Genomic DNA, 21,588 nt, shown 5'->3' with positions numbered 1-21,588 from the left:
AAGGTAGGGGTTAATCTTGCCATGATATAATTCGTCCTACAGCCACCAGAAGGCCACCACTAACGCTCCCATTCACCTTACAACAGGTACAGACTTATGTGATTTTTTATTATACCCTTCTCATGATCAAATCATGGATAGCTAGTTCCCTTCTGTTCCTGTTTATACCAACTCTTCTGACGTGCCTCCCAAACAAGAACACATTCTTGTATCACATTTAAATTTACTTGATTTCCACGATGTGTAAAATAGATTGCTCTCACGTTCCAATGTTATCAGGCACGTTATTGCCTCTTGATGTCTCCGGTCTAATGCAGCATCGCATTCCCTTTAGACCAAACACCAAGTCGTGATATATCTCTGCATACAGAATGCCTCATACCAAACGGAATTTTATCTTGCCCGCATTAAGTCCACCTTATGTAACCAACAACAATCACCACGGAAGTGTTCCTTCCTTAAGAAGGAAATACTTTTCCTAGGATATGTAATTGACACGCTCGTGTATTCTTACGGCCAGTGACAAGGTGAAAGGGGTTGTTGATTTTCCACGACCTATCTCATTAGAACACCTCCACTCAATTTTAGGTCTCTCAGGCTTCTATAGGCGCTACATTTCCGGCTACTCTAGTATAGCCTCGCCTCCACGTCCTTACTAAAGAAGAATACTCCTTTCACGTGGGCTCCTGATCATAATAAAGCATTTGCTGACTTCGAAACAGACTTAACCACAGCCCTTATCTTAGCTTACGCAGACTTTCAAAATTTACATAAGAACATAGGAATGAAGGAGACTGCAAGAGACCATAAGGCCTACACTAGGCAGCTCCGTATCCATTACCACCTGTCATCTCCATCCATAAAGTTGTCTAATCGTTTCTTAAAACAACTGATAGTTTCAGCGCTTACTACATGGTTACTAAGTTTATTCCATTCGTCAACCACACTATTGGTAAACCAATTCTTGCCTATTTCCTTTTCAAATCTAAATTTGTCCAGTTTATAACCATTACTGCGAGTCCTGCCCTGTTGTTTTAATATGATGACCTTGTTTGCATCACCCTTGTTAAAGCCTTTGATCCACTTGAACACCTCTATTAGATCACCCCGCACTCTGCGTCTTTCCAGAGAGTGTAAGTTAAGATGCCTAAGCCTCTCTTCGTGAGGCAAATTTCTGAGTCCATGTATCATTTTGGTCATTCTTCTCTACTGATTCTAGTGAATTGATGTCTATTCTGTAGGACGGAGACCAAAACTGTATCACATAGTCAAGGATGGGTCTAACTATCGCTAGATAGAGTTTAATAATTACCTCTGCACTTCTATCCGTTACCGTCCTAGCAATGAAACCTAATGCTCTGTTAGCTTTATTCCTGGCGCTAATGCACTGTTTCCTGGTTTTAAGGTCCGGACACACTAGAACTCCCAAGTGTCTCTCGCACTCAGTTTTCTCCAAACACGTATTATCTAAGCTGTATCTATTTTTGGGGTTGTGTATCCCTACGTTTGACACGCTACACTTAGAAATACTGAAGTTCATTTGCCATTTCACCGACCATGTGAACAATTTGTTAAGATCATTCTGCAGAATCTCTGCGTCGTCTCCTGACCTAATTAAGCATCCTATCTTAGTGTCGTCCGCAAACTTACTAACATCACTATTTATCCCGTCGTCTAAGTCGTTTATGGACATAATGAACAACAAGGGACCCAAAATCGAGCCCTGGGGGGACCCCACTAGTAACATTGCCCCACCTAGATTTTACTCCATTTATGGTGACCCGCTGTTTTCTGTTACTAATCCAAGCTCTAATCCATTCCAACACTTTTCTTCCTATGCCATGGACTTTGATTTTATTTAGTAGTCTCTGGTGTGGCACCTTATCGAACGCTTTGCTAAAGTCAAGGCAAATAATATCGTAATTATCATTGTTATCTGACGCCTTATACACTTTAATGTAAAAGGATAAAAGATTAGTCACACATGAATTACCCTTGGAGAAACCATGCTGTGAATCACGAATTAAATTATGTCTTTCGATGTGATCTCTTAGTCTATTTACTGTTATTGATTCAAGCATTTTTCCTATAACCGATGTCAAACTGATTGGCCTGTAGTTGCATATAGATGATCTATCTCCCTTCTTAAAAACAGGAACAACGTTTGCTTGCCTTCAAGCAGTAGGCACAAAACCAGTGTCTACTGATTTATTAAATATTTCAGTTATCTGGTCGCAGATTTAAAATTTACACTCCTTTAACATTCTCGGAAAAATTTCGTCTGGATCCGGGGATTTTGTAGCTTTAAGTCTTTTAATCTACTTGACTACTTCTACTTTAGTAATGCTGATATTAGATAGACTACTTTCTTCATCCCCTCTGAAAATCGGATCGCAGTCAGGTACTTTATCTAACCTCTCATTAGTAAACACCGATAGAAAATAATTGTTAAACTCCTCACTCATTTTTTCCTCCGATTCTATCATGACATTTTCATCGTTTTTAATTGGTCCTATTCTTTATTTTTTGTTCTATACAGATGAAAGAAACCCTTTGGGTTGGATCTTGATTGACTAGCAACCTTAATTTCATAATTACGTTTCGCTGTACGTGTATTCTTTTTAACCAACTTTGCCATTTCGTTATATCTTGATCTAAGGTGTGTTTCCCCGTTTTATATTTTTTACGTAAAGTCCTCTTTTCATTCCGATCTCATGTTTCAATCTGTCCGTCATCCATTTGGGAGTATTACTATTTTTCCGTATTGACTTCAGGGGGATAAATGCATTTTGTGCATTAATAATTAAATCAGTTAGATTGCCACGCAGTTCATCCAAACGCTGACCTGTCTGTTGAGCCCTCGCCCCCAAATGACCTGACCCAAGGTATGCATATTATCCTCCGTGACCCGACCTCTAGTAATGGCCTGACCCCCGGCCACGCACCGAGACTCAACAATGTCCGAATCGTCCGCATGACATTTCATATTCAATTTCAAATAGGTTTTTATATTGTCAAAGTTTGCTCTCCTGAAGTCTGGTACTTGGACGTTATTCGTACTTTTTAATTCTTCCCAAATAATATTAAATCTTATTTCTTGATGATCACTAGAGCCTAGACTATCTCCTACTTTTACATTACTCATTAGGTGCTCATTATTTGTTAAAACTAAGTCCAGAGTATTTACTCCTCTCGTAGGATCGGTAATCACTTGTTTTAGGAAATTATCCTGCACCACATCTAGGAATTTCTTTGTTTCCTGATCTCCTATTAAAGTTTCCCAGTCAATGTTTCTATAATTAAAATCTCCCATGATCACAACATTTTTGTACTGGGACGCTCTGTGAATTTCATGAATCAGGGGATCAGTCTGCTCAATGCTGAGGTTAGGAGGTCTGTACAAGACGCCAATAATAACTTTCTTATTCTTGCCTATAATCTCTACCCAAATGGATTCCGTACAGTCCTCTTCCTTAATCGAATTGTTGATAATACAGTTTATTGTATTTTTAACGAAAAGTGCTACACCTCCCCCACTCCTGCCAACCCTATCCTTGTGAAAAAAAACTTATATCCTTCTATTTCGATTTCCGGAAGGAAATGTTTATCAGCCATGTTGATCCAGGACTCAGTAATAGCTATAATATCGAAGTTCTCTACGCATGCTTTACCTCGCAGCAAATAAATTTTGTTAATTATGCTTCTGCTATTTGTATAGTAAACTTTAAGTTTATCTTCCCTCCACCTGCTTTGGTGATTCTTTTCACAGTCCCTCTCTAAGTTGTTTCTATTGCCTAAACTATATTCCGATACTTCTCCCCCTACTCCCACGTAATCTACCCGATAAAAAACCTGTAGAATGCCTACTTCTCGCTCAAGGGATTCAGCAAGGAGCCGAAATCCTCTGGGCAACAAGTGCACCCCGTCCCTTGTATATAGATGGTTTCTACCGTAAAAGCGGTCTTAGTTGTCGACAAATGCCCATCCATCGGTCTTACAACGTTTTGCCAGCCTGCAATTCATTGCAATAGCCCTGGAATACCACATGCCTCCAACTCTACGCCTCGGAAGGATTCCACATACAACAGGAACACCTCCCCTATTTCTAATCTTGTCTAGCGCATCCCGGAACCGCGCAAACAATTCCTCATTCCCTAACTTACCTATACCATTGCCCCCGGCACTTAAGCAAACTACAGGGTCCTTACCTTCCCCTACTAAACACTCTTCAATCCTATCTCTAACATCTATCCCCGCGCCGGGGAAACACACCTGCGTCCTATGTTTCCTATCTTTATCGCAGAAAGCCCTGTCTAAGTACTTCACTTGACTGTCTCCTACAACCAAAATCTTACCTGTGGGCAGGGATCCAGTGTTTGCCCTTCCCTTCTTCTCTTGAGTTTCATTTGCTTCTTCTTCCTGCAGATTCGCTAGAACTTGAAACGAGTTCTTGCAAGCGAGCGGGGCTGGTGAGGACTTTTTTCCACTAATCCACATCTTGTTTTTCGTCGTTTTCCATCCAAGCTCATAGCTAGTTTTGTCCCCCGTATTTTGGGCCTTCGAGCGGAGAACTCGATTCTCCTCTTTAAGGCACTTTACAGCATCCTCCAAGGCTTCAATTCTACTAAGTAGAGATTGTACCTCATCGGCGCTGAACACGGTAACACAACCACTCACCATATCACTAACTGAAGCAGCTACCCGGATGACCTGACCTAAGTGACAACTACACTCACTTTATCACATTATACACAGATGCATCTTATTCCGGATTAGTTGGTATTAATACAACAGTATAGAAAACACCTCCACCCAATAGCGTATGCCAGTTATACACTTAATATCACAATTGTAAAGACTGACAAACTGTGACCAGTCCAAAATCGTCCCTTTAGTGCCTGCTGTCTCTTCCCAACTCCTTACCCTTCAGTGTTTTGTGGACCAGATACCTATCTCTGTAACAGAAGACACTGGAACAGAATATAGTATGATCAGTGAGAGAGCATATTCTGCTCGTAAGGATTTGTATAATATACCATTGTTATCCTCTTGTAGTGTTTTGCATTTGTAAAAGGCTCTCCCTTTTTATTCTTGAATCTATTTGCCTTCCCTAATTATTTTCTCCCAATGCTCATGAATTTTATGACAACTTTGTGATAGTTTCTGATTTCATATTTCAGTGTGATTGTCGCTTAGGCTTATATACCTTAGCAACTCATTCCATAGATATATCTGCTCGGCACCGTATGGTTACTTTCGACAACTATGTAATTTCTGCTATAGCCAGGCCTGTTTCTATCCATATCTCATCTCCTGTGCATGATCTGCCCAGGCTTTCATCTTCTAAGGGTTCAAAACTTTTAGGCCCTCTTGTACTTTCTGCTGTTGTTGTAGGCGAGCATTGTATTAGTCTTCCTAGTGCAGTTCGAGTTCCAGTGCACTTTTCAAATGCCACAATTGGTTCAGACATCTTATTTAAATCTAACTCTGTTCGTTACGACGGCCATGATAATCAATGTTATTTGTGTCCCCATCACACTCTCTTTTGTTGTTCATTAAGGTTCTTTTGATGTCATTGAAATCGACACTGTCCAGGATTCACCTCCTCTTATATCAGATTCTATTCAATCGTCTACACATGCAACTGACATAGCTCATTTAGACTCCCAGTATGCGACATATGTAGGTAACATTGATTTTTTTGAGGTAATAGACCGTCTCATTGCATTATTATTGGCCCACCGTCGAGCTTTAGCCTTACCTGGTGACCAGCTGGGAGTTACGGATCGTGTTGTCCATAGCATTGACCTCAAACCAGGGGTACGTCCAGTCTATGTACCTTCTTACATGTTGCCTCATTCTCGTAGATTTGAAGCTCAGTCCTTAGCTGACGAGTTGTTGAGTGAAGGTATGATCCAAAAGTCTCATTCTGAGTGGAACTCCGCACTCCTTGTGCCCAGGAATGGATCATTACACCCTGTTGTGGATTATAAGCGTGTCAATGATGTCACAGTTCCAGTTCATTACACTATACCTGTGTTGAGTGATCTTCTTCAGTCCATAATATCAGGTAACACAGTATTCACCATCTTGGACTTAAGGGCTGGCTTTTGGCAGCTTCCTTCGGAGGAAAAGTCTCGTAAGATCACGGCTTTCTCGACTTCGTCTGGTCATTATGCATGGCTTTGATGCCCCATGGGTTTGCGGAATGCTCAACATGTCAACGTCTTATTAACTCAAATTTTCACAGACTAGTGGGTAATGGACTTTTTTGTGTATTTGGATAACTTTGTTCTAGTTTCTAAGGATGTGGAAGGTCACTTATATAAATTGTCTTTAGTCTTGCAACGTTTTGCTGAAGCTGGGTTGAAGCTCAATTTACCCAAATGTTAATTTCTTAAGTCTAGCATCCAATTCTTATGTCATGTAGTAGGCAAAGATGGCATTCATACTACATATGACAAGATCAAAGCTGTTAGAAACTTTTCTACACATAAAATAGTTGACCATGAACATTCTTTCCCAGGGTTGGCAGGATGGTATCGTGTTTTTGTAAAAGACTTTGCTTCCATAGCATCACCTCCTACTCCTCTCCTCAAAAAGGATGTTTCCTTCCTATGACATGATGCTTATCAGAAAAGTTTTGACACCTTGAAGGAGACGTTTACTCAGGCGCCTGTGTTGGCATTCCCAAATTATACTATTCCTTTTACCATTTGCACTGATGCTTCTGGTCTACGTATTGGAGCTGTGCTAATGCAGCAAGTAGATGATCGTCGTTCGTATGTCATTGCATGTGCTAGTCCCATACTCAGTCATGTTGAGTCTTGCTACTTTGTTACACATCTGGAAGATTTAGCAGTGGTGTGGGTTTGAAAGCATTTTCGTGACAACATTTTTGGATATCCTATCACAGTTTACACAGACCACAGTGCTGTTACACAACATTTCAAAGGTAAAATTTTTTCGGGCTGCCTAGCCAAATGGTTTCTTACTATTGAGGAGTTCAATCCAGTCCTTAAACATATTCCGGGACGTGCAAACAACGTTGTTGATGTACTTTCCCGTAATGTACCCATAGTTGCTGTTGCTGTGATTCAAAATTTCTCCCTGTGAGATTTAGCCAAAGCTTAACGTGAGGACCCTGTTTGGTCTGCAGTCATTTACGCCTTAGAATCTGGCAATGATGCTACATTGCCAAAATTGCCTGTACATCTGGCTCACTTCTTTTTGCAAGACAGTGTTCTCACTCGTAACGTGAAATTGTTTGAGCAAGATGTGTCACAGTTAGTGATTCCTGAGTCTTTAGTCCCTGTTGTTTTATCCCTTGCTCATGATTATCCTCGAGCTGGTCACCCAGGTCGTGGCAAAACTCTGGCTATGACTTGCAAGAAATATAATTCTCCTAGAATGCGTTTAGACATTGCCACTCACGTAGTCCAATACAGGTCTTGCGCTCAAAACAAAGGTTCTACACACACTGCTCCTATTTTAGAGTATCCTACTCCTTCTCGCCCCTTCCACACTATCGCCATAGATCTCTTACAATTACCCCGTAGCATTCAAGGCTTAGTGTACGTTCATGTATGTGTTGATCACTTTAGTTGCTTTGTGATATTGGCCCCCTTGCGAAACAAATCTACTCCAGTAGTTGCTGATGTTCTAGTCCCCCATTTTTCCTGTCCTTACACTACTACTTCTGTGTTGCTTAGCGACAATGAGACTGAGTTTAAGAATGAGGTCATAGCTAACATTTGTGAACAATACAATATCTCCCAAGCTTTTATAATATCTTACTACCCCTCCTCTAATGGTCTGGTGGAGCGGACGAATAAGAAAATACTTGACATCGTAAGGCATGTGGTTAGTGATCTGCAGGAAACTTAGGAAGACTGGCTACCCCATGTCAGTGCCTGCATTAACAACACTATCAATGTATCAAGGGGACAGACACCTCATTATGCCACTTATGGTTCTGAGAAGAGGTTTCCGTATGATCTTTTGGATGGTCCTATTCGTCCTCTTTAAAACTTTGAAGATTACAATCACCTTCAGTGTCATACACTGTATACCATTTAAGATTCTGTTAGAAGGAACCTTCAGAAGTATAGATCCAGCGTAATATAGAAACAACATAGTAAGGTTACACATGTTTCCATCCAAGTCGGTGATCATGTGTTTAAAAAATACCTGAGCGGCAGCCTAATCTAAAAAAACAAAAACAAATTTAATATTAATTTTCTGGTGACACAGAGGCTTCATCCCAATAAGTTCAGGGTTTTTTGATCCATCTCAGGGACTAATTGAGTTTCTGCACTCTGATAGGCTTAAGAAGACTCAGGTGCCCACACATGCATTTATCCAGTCTCCCCCAAAGCTCAATGCTTCCAATGTGTTACCCCCAGTTCACCACACGTATCATGTATGTTCAAAATGTACAATGCCTTGATGGTCAAATGAGACTGTTGTATACATTTGTATTGCTGTGCAACTTTTTTGTATCATCTATCTCTTACTATTGCAAATTATGTAACTCGATATGTGCAGCCTCACTTGTGCTTGGCATAACTGAGAGGGATGTGATATTTTATTTTATTCAAGAGATCTTTTCTTTTTGTCCAACCACATATACAGCTATTGTGTATTTCAAATGTATCAGTGTGTCTCTTATTGTATAATTTGTATCATGTCCCGGACGACCGGCAATGTTTAGCATTATTTTCATTTACTGGCGCCAGTGTAGCGTCTATTTATTTGTATCTTGTATATTTTATATATTTCTTTGTACTTGTCTGCTCCCTGTAATGCATGTTGTTTCCTTAGTGAGGACACCCAAAGGTGGTGACTGTGCGATGTTATGGGAGCCTGTGTATGCATAATTTGTAATGAGAATATATATATATATATATATATATATATATATACATATGTATATATACATGTATATATATACAAATATATATATATATATATACATATATATATATACAAATATATATAGATATATAGATATATACATATATATATAGATATATATATATATTTATATATAGATATATATATATATTTGCATTAGGAGGAATTGTAAGCACGCGCATTGTTTCTTGTGCGCATTTTGTTGTAGAAAAGAAGATGCTCTTTTATTTCTACCCTTTCCTAGAGCACGTGGCCTTGACCTTGATGATCTTACTTTTGATAACCCTATTCCCCCTTCCTTAAAGAATTTCACTTTCCTCCACAGCAACTTCCCCACACCCCTTTCGTGCCCCATTATGACCTACGAAGTCGTGCCACCCTTCCTTATTTTTATGTTTAATTCATGAGGTGTCCAAAATGTTATCTACTTCCTCAGTGCTAATTAGAATTAAGTAATATATTCCATTTTTTATGACGTTGAAATTGATATATATATATATATATATATATATATATATATATATATATATATATATATATATATATATATATATATATATATATATATATTTCATTTGTAGCAGGATCAGAGGAGGGATTGAGGAAGTTAGTGACAGAGTTTGAGAAGGTGTGTGAAAGAAGGAAGCTGAAGATAAATGTGGGCAAAAGTAAGGTGATGAGATGTACAAGGAGAGAGAGTGACAGCAGGCTGGAAGTGAGTATAAAGGGTGAAAGACTGGAGGAAGTGGATAGTTTTAGATACTTGGGTGCGAATGTGACAGGAAAGGGAGGAGTGGGGGTGGAGGTAGAATGTAGATTGAGAGAAGCGAGTAAATGCCTTGGTGGATTAAAAAGTGTAATGAGAAATAGACATCTGGGAATGGATGCTAAGAGGAGGTTATATGAAGGAGTGATTGTGCCAACAGCACTGTATGGGGCAGAAACATGGAACATAAGAGAGGAGGAGTTTGAATGTGTTTGAGATGAAATGTCTGAGAAGTATGATAGGAGTTGCTAGGCTGGATAGAGTGAGAAATGAGGAGGTGAGGAGGAGAACAGGGGTGGAAAGGGAGTTGGGAGATAGGGTTGATGAAAGAGTACTGGGATGGTTTGGACACATGGGAAGAATGAATGAGGAAAAATTGGTGAAGGAAGTGTGGAAAGCAGAGGTGGAAGATGTGAATATGAGGGGGTGTCCTAGGATGAGATGGATGGATGGGGTGAAAGGGGCATTACAAAAGAGAGGAATGTCTGTGGAGGAAGGACGGGAGAGGACAGAAGATAGGGGTGAATGGAGAAGGGTTGAGTATAGATGATGCTGTGATGCATGAGGGAGAGTGGGTGGGGGATGGGGGTGAGGGAGTATGTATGAGAAATAAATTGACACAGCTCGAAGGGATTTCTCCCCGTCTTCTTTTCTGCGTGAGAGGACGGAGAGGGGAAGTCGCCCATTTAATGAAGCGGCCTTGCTGTGGATGTGCTGTGTCTTGCGACACTGCTTCTGACCCAGGGCGGTAGACAGAATGCAGGGATGACCCGTCATCCAGGAGGTGCCAAGATGAGAGAGGGGGGGAGGGTGGAGGGGAGTGGAATATATAGGAAATGGAATGTGTGGGAGTGGATTCTATGCCTTTTTCTTTTTGGCTACTCCCCGTGTAAGGGGGAAAAAGCCTTTGGTATATGTATGTATGTACTCTCTACTGCAGTATATTATTTCACTGTGGTCAATTGTTGCTGAGGACAGTTTCGATAGTGGGCCAAGCCTTGTAGATAACCTTAGGCCATGCAACATAATGTCTTCAAACTACGTAAGTGTAGTTCGAAATCGTCAATCCACCAACCGGATATCTAAATACAGAATCCACACAACAACAAACACTCTTAGCTTTCCGTAGGTTATTATCATTATTATAATTTTCAATTACCATTATTAATGTTAACACTCAATTATATTCAAATCTATGCAAACATTTTGTGCATCAGTCAAGCATGTAACATCTTTATCAACCTTCAAATGTAATAGGTACCCTTTATTTATACATACATACATATACCAAGGCTTTTTCCCCCTTCCAAGGGAGGTAGCCAAAAAGGGAAAGGCATAAAAACACTCCCACCCATTTCATCCCCAAATACACTCCACACCCCTCCCACCCTTCCTCTCATCTGAGCACCTCCTGGATGACGGGTCATCCCTTTATTTATAATTAATAATATTAAGATGTGTAGCATGAGGGAATTAGTTCTAAAGCGTCCGAAGAGGGGTATTTCAGACCTAGGTGACGACCCGGCAATTTAGATTAGGGGTTGAAGAGACCAGTCGCGTGTTTGTACATAATCAATAAAACCTTTACGTTTTAGTGGAACTTTCATTTGTCATTGTTGCAACAAGCTGCATCATCATCATCATCATCATCATCATCATCATCATCATCATCATCATCATCGTCATCGTCATTATCATCCTTCATCATCATCAAGGTCATCACGCATCATCATTATGGTCACCATCAATTTCATCACCACCTTTGTTGTTGTTTTAATCATGAGCATAATTGTCGTAATTATAATGAAAACACTGGTCAACTTTTTTTTAATTTTTTTTTATTGATATCAACATTCGGTATTACTTAACTTGTGAGTTGATTTCAGATCTGACTTTTTTAAAGCCCATTTTTTTTTAGTCAAATTATCTCCAAATCTCAAATTTTTGTCTCCATCATATTGGCGTCATAGTCCATCTGGAGAAATATGTGGTTAAATTCTCTTTAAATTAGCTGGAAAAAATACAACATTGTTTAAATATATTCAATAACAATTCAAAACACTTTGCCTCATAAACAAATGTCACAGTTTATATAGAACAAATTGGTAGATAAGACATTGGCTACTATGAGGAGGCAAGAATCAATTGGATTCTATTCAGGCATGAATTTACGCTTGAAGATCTTGCGTTTGTGGACTGTCTCAGGGCGATCTCGTTTAATGTTTCAGCAGTAGTCTGCCTTCTTATGATTTTCCCATCTCCCTTGGTTCAGAGAGGCTAACAATTCAGCTGGATTTTTGGAGAGACACAAATCACGCAAGAGGTCATTCAGTTCTGTCTGGGTAAATTACTGAGGAGTTGATGTTTCTGGTGTCAAAAGAAGGGTTATCGGAATCTGAAAATATTTCTTGATTTTCATCATTAGTTTCCCTTTTGTCCAATTACACTACATGTAAGAGGTTGGTAGATATAGGTAGACAAGTAAGGTAGATGGAGGGGTAGGTGGCGAGAATTTAATTTTTATGAGTTAGATATCTGATAAACATAAGCCGCGATGGAGTTGCACAATCTCGTTTCCCGTCTAAAGTTTATAAACAACCACTAGGGAACAGATTTTAATGCTGATGTGACAATATGCAAACTAAGCCATTCCTGCCTTGATATCGACATTGCTTGTGTAAGTAGTATTGCTTAAGACGTGGTAACAGTCATTCTGATTGGAGAAGGGTGGAGAAGGAGAAAAAAAATATTGGTACACGGGAGAAAAGTGAAGCCCTTGGGGGAGGTACTTATTTGTAACAGTAAAGATCATTGTATTGATAAAGTCGTGACGTCGGTTCAGAGGTGGCTTAGTGAGTGGATTGAGGATCCCAGGCGGGAATCCCTTGGTGTAAATTGACAAACCAAGCGTAATATTATTCGGGAAGAAAAGAAGAAAAGTTTTAACCAAGTTTTATTCACCCCATCAAGAAGCATTACTCACTACAGAAATATATAATGAAAGACATACCCACGTAAGTGAAGTAAGGTTGAACGTGAAAGAAGAAATACAATACAACATAAGGGAAAAGTAAACAGAATTAAACCAGTAATTAAGGAGAGATGGGGGTGAAACTACATGTTCTAGCAGTTATGACATATAGTGCGTGGGACTCATTTATTTTCTTGGTTGCCTCACAAACATTGTTATATTACACCTTTGACGAATAAGTATAAAAGATCAGCAGATGTCGCAGAAAGTCCTTGGATTGTTCATATATTTATGTCTCTTTGTAGCTATGATCGGATCTGAAAAAAATCCTGTTGATAACATAAACTTCAAAGTAATTAATTTGATCGCAATCAGCTAGAATGCAAAACTAAAAATCATATGAAAATAGAACATAACCGATTTCAGAAATAGTAATAATCAGTAAAAAAAATCTTATGCAACTAAGATTATACATACATACACACACACACACACACACACACACACACACACACACACACATATATATATATATATATATATATATATATATATGTGTGTGTGTGTGTGTACATATACATACATGTATACACACATGTATGTATGTATATATATACTGTATATATATATATATATATACATATATATATATATATATATGTATGTATACATATATATATGCGTAAGTAACCATTAGGAAAAGTAAACTAACGAACCAGATACAAAGAAGGAATTAAAAAATTAAGAAACAAGGTACAGAATATATGACAGTAAAGAGGGCATTCGGAGAGGTAGTGGAAGAAGTACACGTGACGGACGTTTGAACCGTCCTGGTAACCAACAAGTATGTGACAACTGCTCATAATTTATATTATAATTTAATAATTTTGAAATTTCATGATAAATATAACTATCTCTACGAAAGCGCTCTGCTTCGTTAGTTTACTTTTCCTACTGGTTATTTACGCATTTGTGAACACACGCTCCTAGTGTTTTTATTGCATATATATATATGTATATATATATATATATATATACATATATAAATATATATATTGATAAGTATTTTAGACAAATTATTTGGATGATGGAGAGCATAAACACAGGGGAAGGCTCGGAACCCTAAACACTCTAACGTTTCGTTCGCGTAGAACTTCTTCAGAGAGTGTATGTAGAACTGCAATTGAAGTTTATGTACTAAATCTAATTACCTTTTCGGACACTTGGGAAAGGTCGTTTTTCTGGCGTGTTTTAGAATTAAAATACTAGTTTGTTTAGCTAAATTGATGAACCCTCCTCGATGATTCGATGAATTATTAGTTGAAATGTATGCTGATTCAACAATTCTTCTAGTGAATTTATCAAAACCTTTATGTAGCACTTTAGCTTCTCTCCAGTTTGGTAAATGATCGAATTTTTCCGCATGAACCACTAAAGAATTAGATGTCCTATGTGCTTTTATGTCGTTTTTATGTTCATAAATTATTTTTTCTAATCCTCTTGACGATTCGCCAAAATAAGCCATTGAGCAACTATTGCACGGAATTTTGTATACGACGCTGTTTTAGGAATTGGTTTTCTTTTCGGAAGTCTTTATTAAATCACCTATCCGCTTGTTAGTTATTTTAGCAATGTTTATACCTGATTTTGTTAAATATTTGTCTATTATTGGTGACGTTTCTGAGCCAGGTACTGATATAAAATTGGTATTATTTTTATCATTTCTCTCTTTCTTTCCGCGATTGTAAATATTTATTGCTTTTCTTTTTGTTCTTTTCAACATTCCCTCTGGATATCCAAGTTTGTCAAAGGTTTTCATAATGTAATCAAATTCGCCTTCTAGGTATTCATTACTACAGATTCGTAGTGCCCTGAGAAAAAATCCTATTACTATACCACTCTTTGTCCTATCATCATGTGCGGAGAAGTAATGTACTAAGTCCTCTTTGTTTGTTTCCTTTCTGTATACTGAGAAAGTTACAGTTTTTCCCACTCGTCGTATTAACGTATCTAGGAAGGGCAATTGTCCGTTTTGTTCCTCTTCTACGGTGAACTGAATATCGCTGTTGACCGCGTTAAGCATTCTCACTTTATTATTTACATTGGTGTTTTCGGGGATGATTGCGAGGACGTCGTCTACATATCTAAACCAGTGTGATCCCCTACCATTGATTCTGATAAAGTTTTCTTTTTCTAATAACTCCATATATAGAGAGACCATCACTGCACTTAAAGGACTACCCATAGCGAGACCTCTATGTTGTTCATATTCGTCACCAGTAAAAGTAAACGCACCGAAATTTACACATAAATCTATCAATTCTATATAATCTTGTTTTCTTATGGGTAGGTCAGTATCGTTCATATATTTTATTACTCTCTTTACTGCTTTTAACGCACCGCCAGTGGAAATATTTGTATATAACGCCTTGACATCATAGCTTACTAACTTTTCCCCCGTGAAATCTAAATCTTTTAGTCTTGTCAAAAGATCGTTAGAATTTTTCAAATGTGTATTGCTGATCGATCCCATTGCCTGTGATAACGGTTTGGCTAGACATTTCGCTAGTCTGTGGGGTGCACTGCCAACCCCTGAAGTTATGGGTCGCATTGGAACGTTGGGTTTGTGAATTTTTGGAATACCGCACATTCTGGGAGGATTGGGGTATTCCAAGTGTCCGAAAAGGTAATTAGATTTAGTACATAAACTTCAATTGCAGTTCTACATACACTCTCTGAAGAAGTTCTACGCGAACGAAACGTTAGAATGTTTAGGGTTCCAAGCCTTCCCCTGTGTTTATGCTCTCCATCTTCCAAATAATTTGTCTAAGATACTTATCAATATGTCAAATGATGGAGAGCAACAGGAGGTTATTTGGCAGGAATACCACAGAAGACGCAAGTTGGATAGATGTGTACTACAACGTAAATTTCTACAGGATTGCTTGGAAGAAAAGGTCCTTCCTAAATCGGCTCCGAAACAACTGGTTAGTGAGAACAACCCATTCGGTAAGTGTGCTAAAGTATATTTAGAAGAAGCTTGTAAAGATTTGGACAACAAAATAGAAACATTACGTGATAAAGTGAAACTACCAATATGGAAACAGGTCCATAAGAACGGAACACCGATACCGGATATTTGGTCACCGGACATTTGCCCATCAGACATATGCCCACCGACTCATAAATGTACTTGTAGATTTGGAGTGCAATTACCATCACACCTAATTTATAAATTAGAAAAAGAAAAGACATCACAAAGTGAAAGACTAGAGCGAAAATTAAACAGTCTATGTGACAACAGCGATTGGAATAAAATTGGAAGGTGTGAAATAATAACAAATCTTTCAGATAGGAGATTATCGAATACTGAAATTCAAGCTCTATCGCTAGGACTTAAATTCGACACTGGTATTAACACAAGGGGATTCACAGATTTTATTAAGAGAAACTATAGATGGAGTGACAGCGACATTGAAAAAGGATTCAAACAGGGGATTGTTACATGTTATCAAGCGTTAACCATTAAAAACGAATGCGTCATCCCCAGAAGATTCAAGAAAGCTTTAATAAATCTAGGCTTAGACAAAGACATAGTAATCACCAATGCAGATAAAGGAGGTGGTATCGTGATCTTATCAAAAGAGGACTATATCAGTAAAATGTTAGAGCTCTTAGATGACGACAATACTTATCGCAAAAAACATATAGGTTTCGTAACGAATGAAGCAGATAAATTAAAAAACATGCCAGAAAAATTCTTGATAAAATTGAAAAAGGAAAGAAATTAATGGGACTTCTGGAGGAATACCCCAATCCTTCCAGAATGTGCGGTATTCCAAAAATTCACAAACCCAACGTTCCAATGCGACCCATAACTTCAGGGGTTGACAGTACACCCCCACAGACTAGCGAAATGTCTAGCCAAACCGTTATCACAGGCAATGGGATCGATCAGCAATACACATTTGAAAAATTCTAACGATCTTTTGACAAGACTAAAAGATTTAGATTTCACGGGGGAAAAGTTAGTAAGCTATGATGTCAAGGCGTTATATACAAATATTTCCACTGGCGGTGCGTTAAAAGCAGTAAAGAGAGTAATAAAATATATGAACGATACTGACCTACCCATAAGAAAACAAGATTATATAGAATTGATAGATTTATGTGTAAATTTCGGTGCGTTTACTTTTACTGGTGACGAATATGAACAACATAGAGGTCTCGCTATGGGTAGTCCTTTAAGTGCAGTGATGGTCTCTCTATATATGGAGTTATTAGAAAAAGAAAACTTTATCAGAATCAATGGTAGGGGATCACACTGGTTTAGATATGTAGACGACGTCCTCGCAATCATCCCCGAAAACACCAATGTAAATAATAAAGTGAGAATGCTTAACGCGGTCAACAGCGATATTCAGTTCACCGTAGAAGAGGAACAAAACGGACAATTGCCCTTCCTAGATACGTTAATACGACGAGTGGGAAAAACTGTAACTTTCTCAGTATACAGAAAGGAAACAAACAAAGAGGATTTAGTACATTACTTCTCCGCACATGATGATAGGACAAAGAGTGGTATAGTAATAGGATTTTTTCTCAGGGCACTACAAATCTGCAGTAATGAATACCTAGAAGGCGAATTTGATTACATTATGAAAACCTTTGACAAACTTGGATATCCAGAGGGAATGTTGAAAAGAACAAAAAGAAAAGCAATAAATATTTACAATCGCGGAAAGAAAGAGAGAAATGATAAAAATAATACCAATTTTATATCAGTACCTGGCTCAGAAACGTCACCAATAATAGACAAATATTTAACAAAATCAGGTATAAACATTGCTAAAATAACTAACAAGAGGATAGGTGATTTAATAAAGACTTCCGAAAAGAAAACCAATTCCTAAAACAGCGTCGTATACAAAATTCCGTGCAATAGTTGCTCAATGGCTTATTTTGGCGAATCGTCAAGAGGATTAGAAAAAATAATCTATGAACATAAAAACGACATAAAAGCACATAGGACATCTAATTCTTTAGTGGTTCATGCGGAAAAATTCGATCATTTACCAAACTGGAGAAAAGCTGAAGTGCTACATAAAGGTTTTGATAAATTCACTAGAAGAATTGTTGAATCAGCATACATTTCAACTAATAATTCATCGAATCATCGAGGAGGGTTCATCAATTTAGCTAAACAAACTAGTATTCTAATTCTAAAACACGCCAGAAAAACGACCTTTCCCAAGTGTCCGAAAAGGTAATTAGATTTAGTACATAAACTTCAATTGCAGTTCTACATACACTCTCTGAAGAAGTTCTACGCGAACGAAACGTTAGAGTGTTTAGGGTTCCGAGCCTTCCCCCTGTGTTTATGCTCTCCATCATCCAAATAATATATATGTATATATATATATATATATATATATATATATATATATATATATATATATATATATATATATCACACTCCGCTGGATCTTGAACCTCATGTAGATTCTGGTCCGCCTACAGTAAGCCTCTCCATGTCCTTCGGTCTTGTGCTGCTTCCATCCAGGTTGCTTTATTTATTCCTCTTCTGTCCATCTCCGCATCCACACCGTTCATCCATCTCATTCGAGGTCTCCTTCTGGGTCTTTTTCCAGGCGTTCTACCCATCATAACTCGTTTTGGAATTCTATGGTCCTCCATACGCGCCACATGCCCAGCCCATCTCAATTTTGTTCTTCTTATAACATCTGTTATTTTCACTTGTTTAGTTATTTTTCTCAGCTCATTATTATGTCGCCCTCTCCACCTATTCTCATTTTCATAAACTAATGTGTATGAGCAGAGAGGAGAGGAATGTAGAGGATGTGTTTTTCGAAGACAAGAGAATAGAGGAGGTAGAGAGTTTCAGATATCTAGGTGCAGCAGTAACAAATAAGAACGAGATGAAGACAGAAATAAATATAAGAATCGCTTCAGCAAACAGATGTTATTTTAGCCTTATACCAATATTAAAGAAAAAAAGTATATTAAGAAATACAAAATTAAGAATCTATAATACAATCCTACGACCTATAGTTTTGTGTGCCAGTGAGATATGGAGCTTAACAAAACAAATGGAACAAAGACTACTGGTGTTTGAGAATACAATATTGAGGCGAATTACTGGACCAGTTTTTTTTTTTTAATGAAAATGAGAATATATATATATATATATATATATATATATATATATATATATATACATATATATATATATATTATATATATATATATATATTATAGTAATATTGTGAAACTAGGGATTTCGTGAAATCACTAAAACTTTCACGGAATTCGTGAAATTACTGTTTCACTTAGGGACTTCATGAGATTGCTAAAATATCTAGGTATTTCATGTATTTACTGGCGGTCGTGACAGAATGTTGAAGCACCTTGGGCAGAAATATGCCAGCATAAGAACTGATGCTGTTGAACTTTTTAAGTCATATTTCCGTGTGTTTCAAGAGAAGAAGAAACGTCCCAAGACTACTGGAGTTGTTGTTAGGCCTATTCTGTCTAGTGAGTTTAGCTTCTGGAGACAAGGTGATTTGGTTGATATGCAGTCATCTCCACAAGGCCAGTTCAAGTGAATTATGGTTTATCAGTGTCACCTTACAAAGTTCGTAATACTAAGACCTCTGACTTCTAAGAGAGCTACAGAAGTGGCCTTTCAACTTTTGGATATATTCCTCCTCTTTGGAGCACCAGCCATCCTCCAGAATGACAATGGTTCAGAATTTACAGCTCAGGTTATCACAGAACTAAAGCGGTTGTGGCCTCAGCTCAAACTAGTTCATGGCAAACCCAGACATTCGCAAAACCAGGGCTCTGTGGAAAGAGCAAATGCTGATATCAAAGACATTCTAGTGGCATGGATGAGTGACAATAACACGCAGGACTGAATAGTTGGACTTAAATTTGTTCAGCAACAGAAGAATTGTGCTCACCATGCTAAATAGAACACCATACAAAGCCATGTTTGGAGAGGACCCTAAAGTTGGCCTGACATCGTCTAGTCTCCCGCCTGAAATACTTGAAAGGCTAAAATCTGAAGATGATCTTCTGACAGTACTTCAGCCACCATCATCTACCAATACTGAGTCAACATCTGATGAAACTGATGTGCAAATCTCTGCCACACATGAAAAATTGATGAACAACATTCTGTCTCTGATGAGCAACCACCTGCTCCTGTCAGTGAGCGAGAATTCTGCACCCATTGATAAGCGGGTTGAAGACATAAGCAATCAACGTAAAAGAGCACGTGAGTCACAGTTATCCCAGGGAGAACGAATGGTAAAGCGCTCTGGTATTGATCTAAAGGCTGGTGAAGTTGGAGACAATGTTGCTGTTCCAATTCCTATGGTTGACAGAGGGAGAGGTGACCTAAGAAACATTATTGGAGTTACTGTTGACAGAGATGAAAATTATTTGTACAGAATTGCAGTGAAAGCTGAGATATTGAGCACAAAGTATTTCAGGAATCAGTTTGACCTTTGTCCTCAGAGACTTTTAAATGAAACTTATGTCAACACAGACTGTACCATTACACTCCGTCAAGCCCTCAGGTCTACAGCTTCTGGTGGGCAAGGGTTCTTTCACTGTGACTGTAGCAAACAGTGTCAGACAAACAGATGCAAGTGTTTTAAAGCAAAGAAACTTTGTAATAGCAGGTATCACAACAGTCTGACTTGTAAAAATAAGCATTAGCTTTAATGTGCTAATACATTCTACTTGATTTTATACCTGTTTTTTATGATATGATGGTTTATGAATAAGATTTCAAAATAAAGCTTCTGTTGTTCTATGTATTTACTCTCATTAGGGATTTCATGAAATAACTGGAGTATCATTTCAGTAAATACATGAAATCCCTAGATATTTTTATAATTTCATGAAGTCCCTAAATGAAACAGTAATTTCACGAATTCCCTGAAAGTTTTAGGGATTTCACGAAATCCTTAGTTTCACAATCTTACTGTAACATATATACGGAAAAAGCTGGAGTCCAGGAGCCATGCTAAAATGAATAAAATGCACCGGACTCAGTAACAGGTACAGTCCCGACGTTTTGAACCCTATCCGGGTTTGTCCTCAGGGGTTACAACTGTGAGGCAGTTAGATCATCCTTTATATACATAAAAATGTGGTTCGCTTGGAGAGGAACGTGGGAACTCCGTCAGGTCACCCTCATTCTTCCTGTTCCAAGCAATTCATGTGACCAAATGTCTGGGAGTTGACCTGGAGTTCCGCGAAGGGGTCGGGCTTTCCGGGTCTCTCACATCCGGAAATCCCCAGGTGGGGAAATGTCCCCCTCCTTCTCTCGGTCATATAATCTCCTAATGTCTCATATGTTCCCGGCTGGTTTCTCTACCTAATCTCTCCCTTGCCCCTCTGTAGGTGGGTTTGAGTGTGACGGATCTGCTGATGCTGTTATTGTCACTGGCCCACGCTTCCAAAGACAGCCTGCTGCCTTTCTTTCAGTTCTTGTACAGGACATCCATATCCTGTTAGTTAAACTCGTCCTGGTGTTCCTCGCAATGCTTCAATACCGCCGAACTCTGCTCCCTCCTGTTCACCGATCTGTGATATTCCCGCAGTCTCATGGCCAGATTTTTCTCCCGTCTCCCCAACATAGTGCCCGTTGTAATAGCAGGTAGAGTGCACCAGCTTGATCCAACTTGCTCTCCTGACCTTTGGCCCTGTTGGACCAACTTTACCTATTTATTTATTTACTTATTTTATTTATTATTATTTATATTATCATATTTTTATTTATGTATTTATATATATATATATATATATATATATATATATATAAATATATATATATATATTGTATGTGTGTGTGTGTGTGTGTGTGTGTGTGTGTATTCCATTCGACCTAGTTATGGACCAA

The 21,588-nt window shown here is 38.3% G+C and overlaps 1 protein-coding gene across 1 annotated transcript; it reads left to right on the top strand.

Moving 5' to 3' along the window:
- The first annotated feature begins 19,637 nt into the window (after positions 1-19,637).
- On the top strand, positions 19,638-20,399 carry LOC143019434 (uncharacterized). Its single transcript, XM_076175069.1, has one exon. The coding sequence runs from the start codon at positions 19,638-19,640 to the stop codon at positions 20,397-20,399; it is 762 nt and encodes a 253-aa protein (XP_076031184.1).
- Positions 20,400-21,588: the final 1,189 nt, after the last annotated feature.

The sequence above is a fragment of the Oratosquilla oratoria genome, chromosome 37, assembly GCF_046742065.1.
Source record: "Oratosquilla oratoria isolate Oo_2021 chromosome 37, ASM4674206v1, whole genome shotgun sequence".
NCBI lineage: Eukaryota > Metazoa > Arthropoda > Malacostraca > Stomatopoda > Squillidae > Oratosquilla > Oratosquilla oratoria.
Note: the sequence above shows the minus strand (reverse complement) of the source record. Positions and strands in the feature narration are given on the sequence as shown.

What these genes read in the sequence shown, in the direction of transcription:
- LOC143019434 (XM_076175069.1), top strand. Translation starts at nt 19,638, where the DNA reads ATGCTAAATAGAACACCATACAAAGCCATGTTTGGAGAGGACCCTAAA.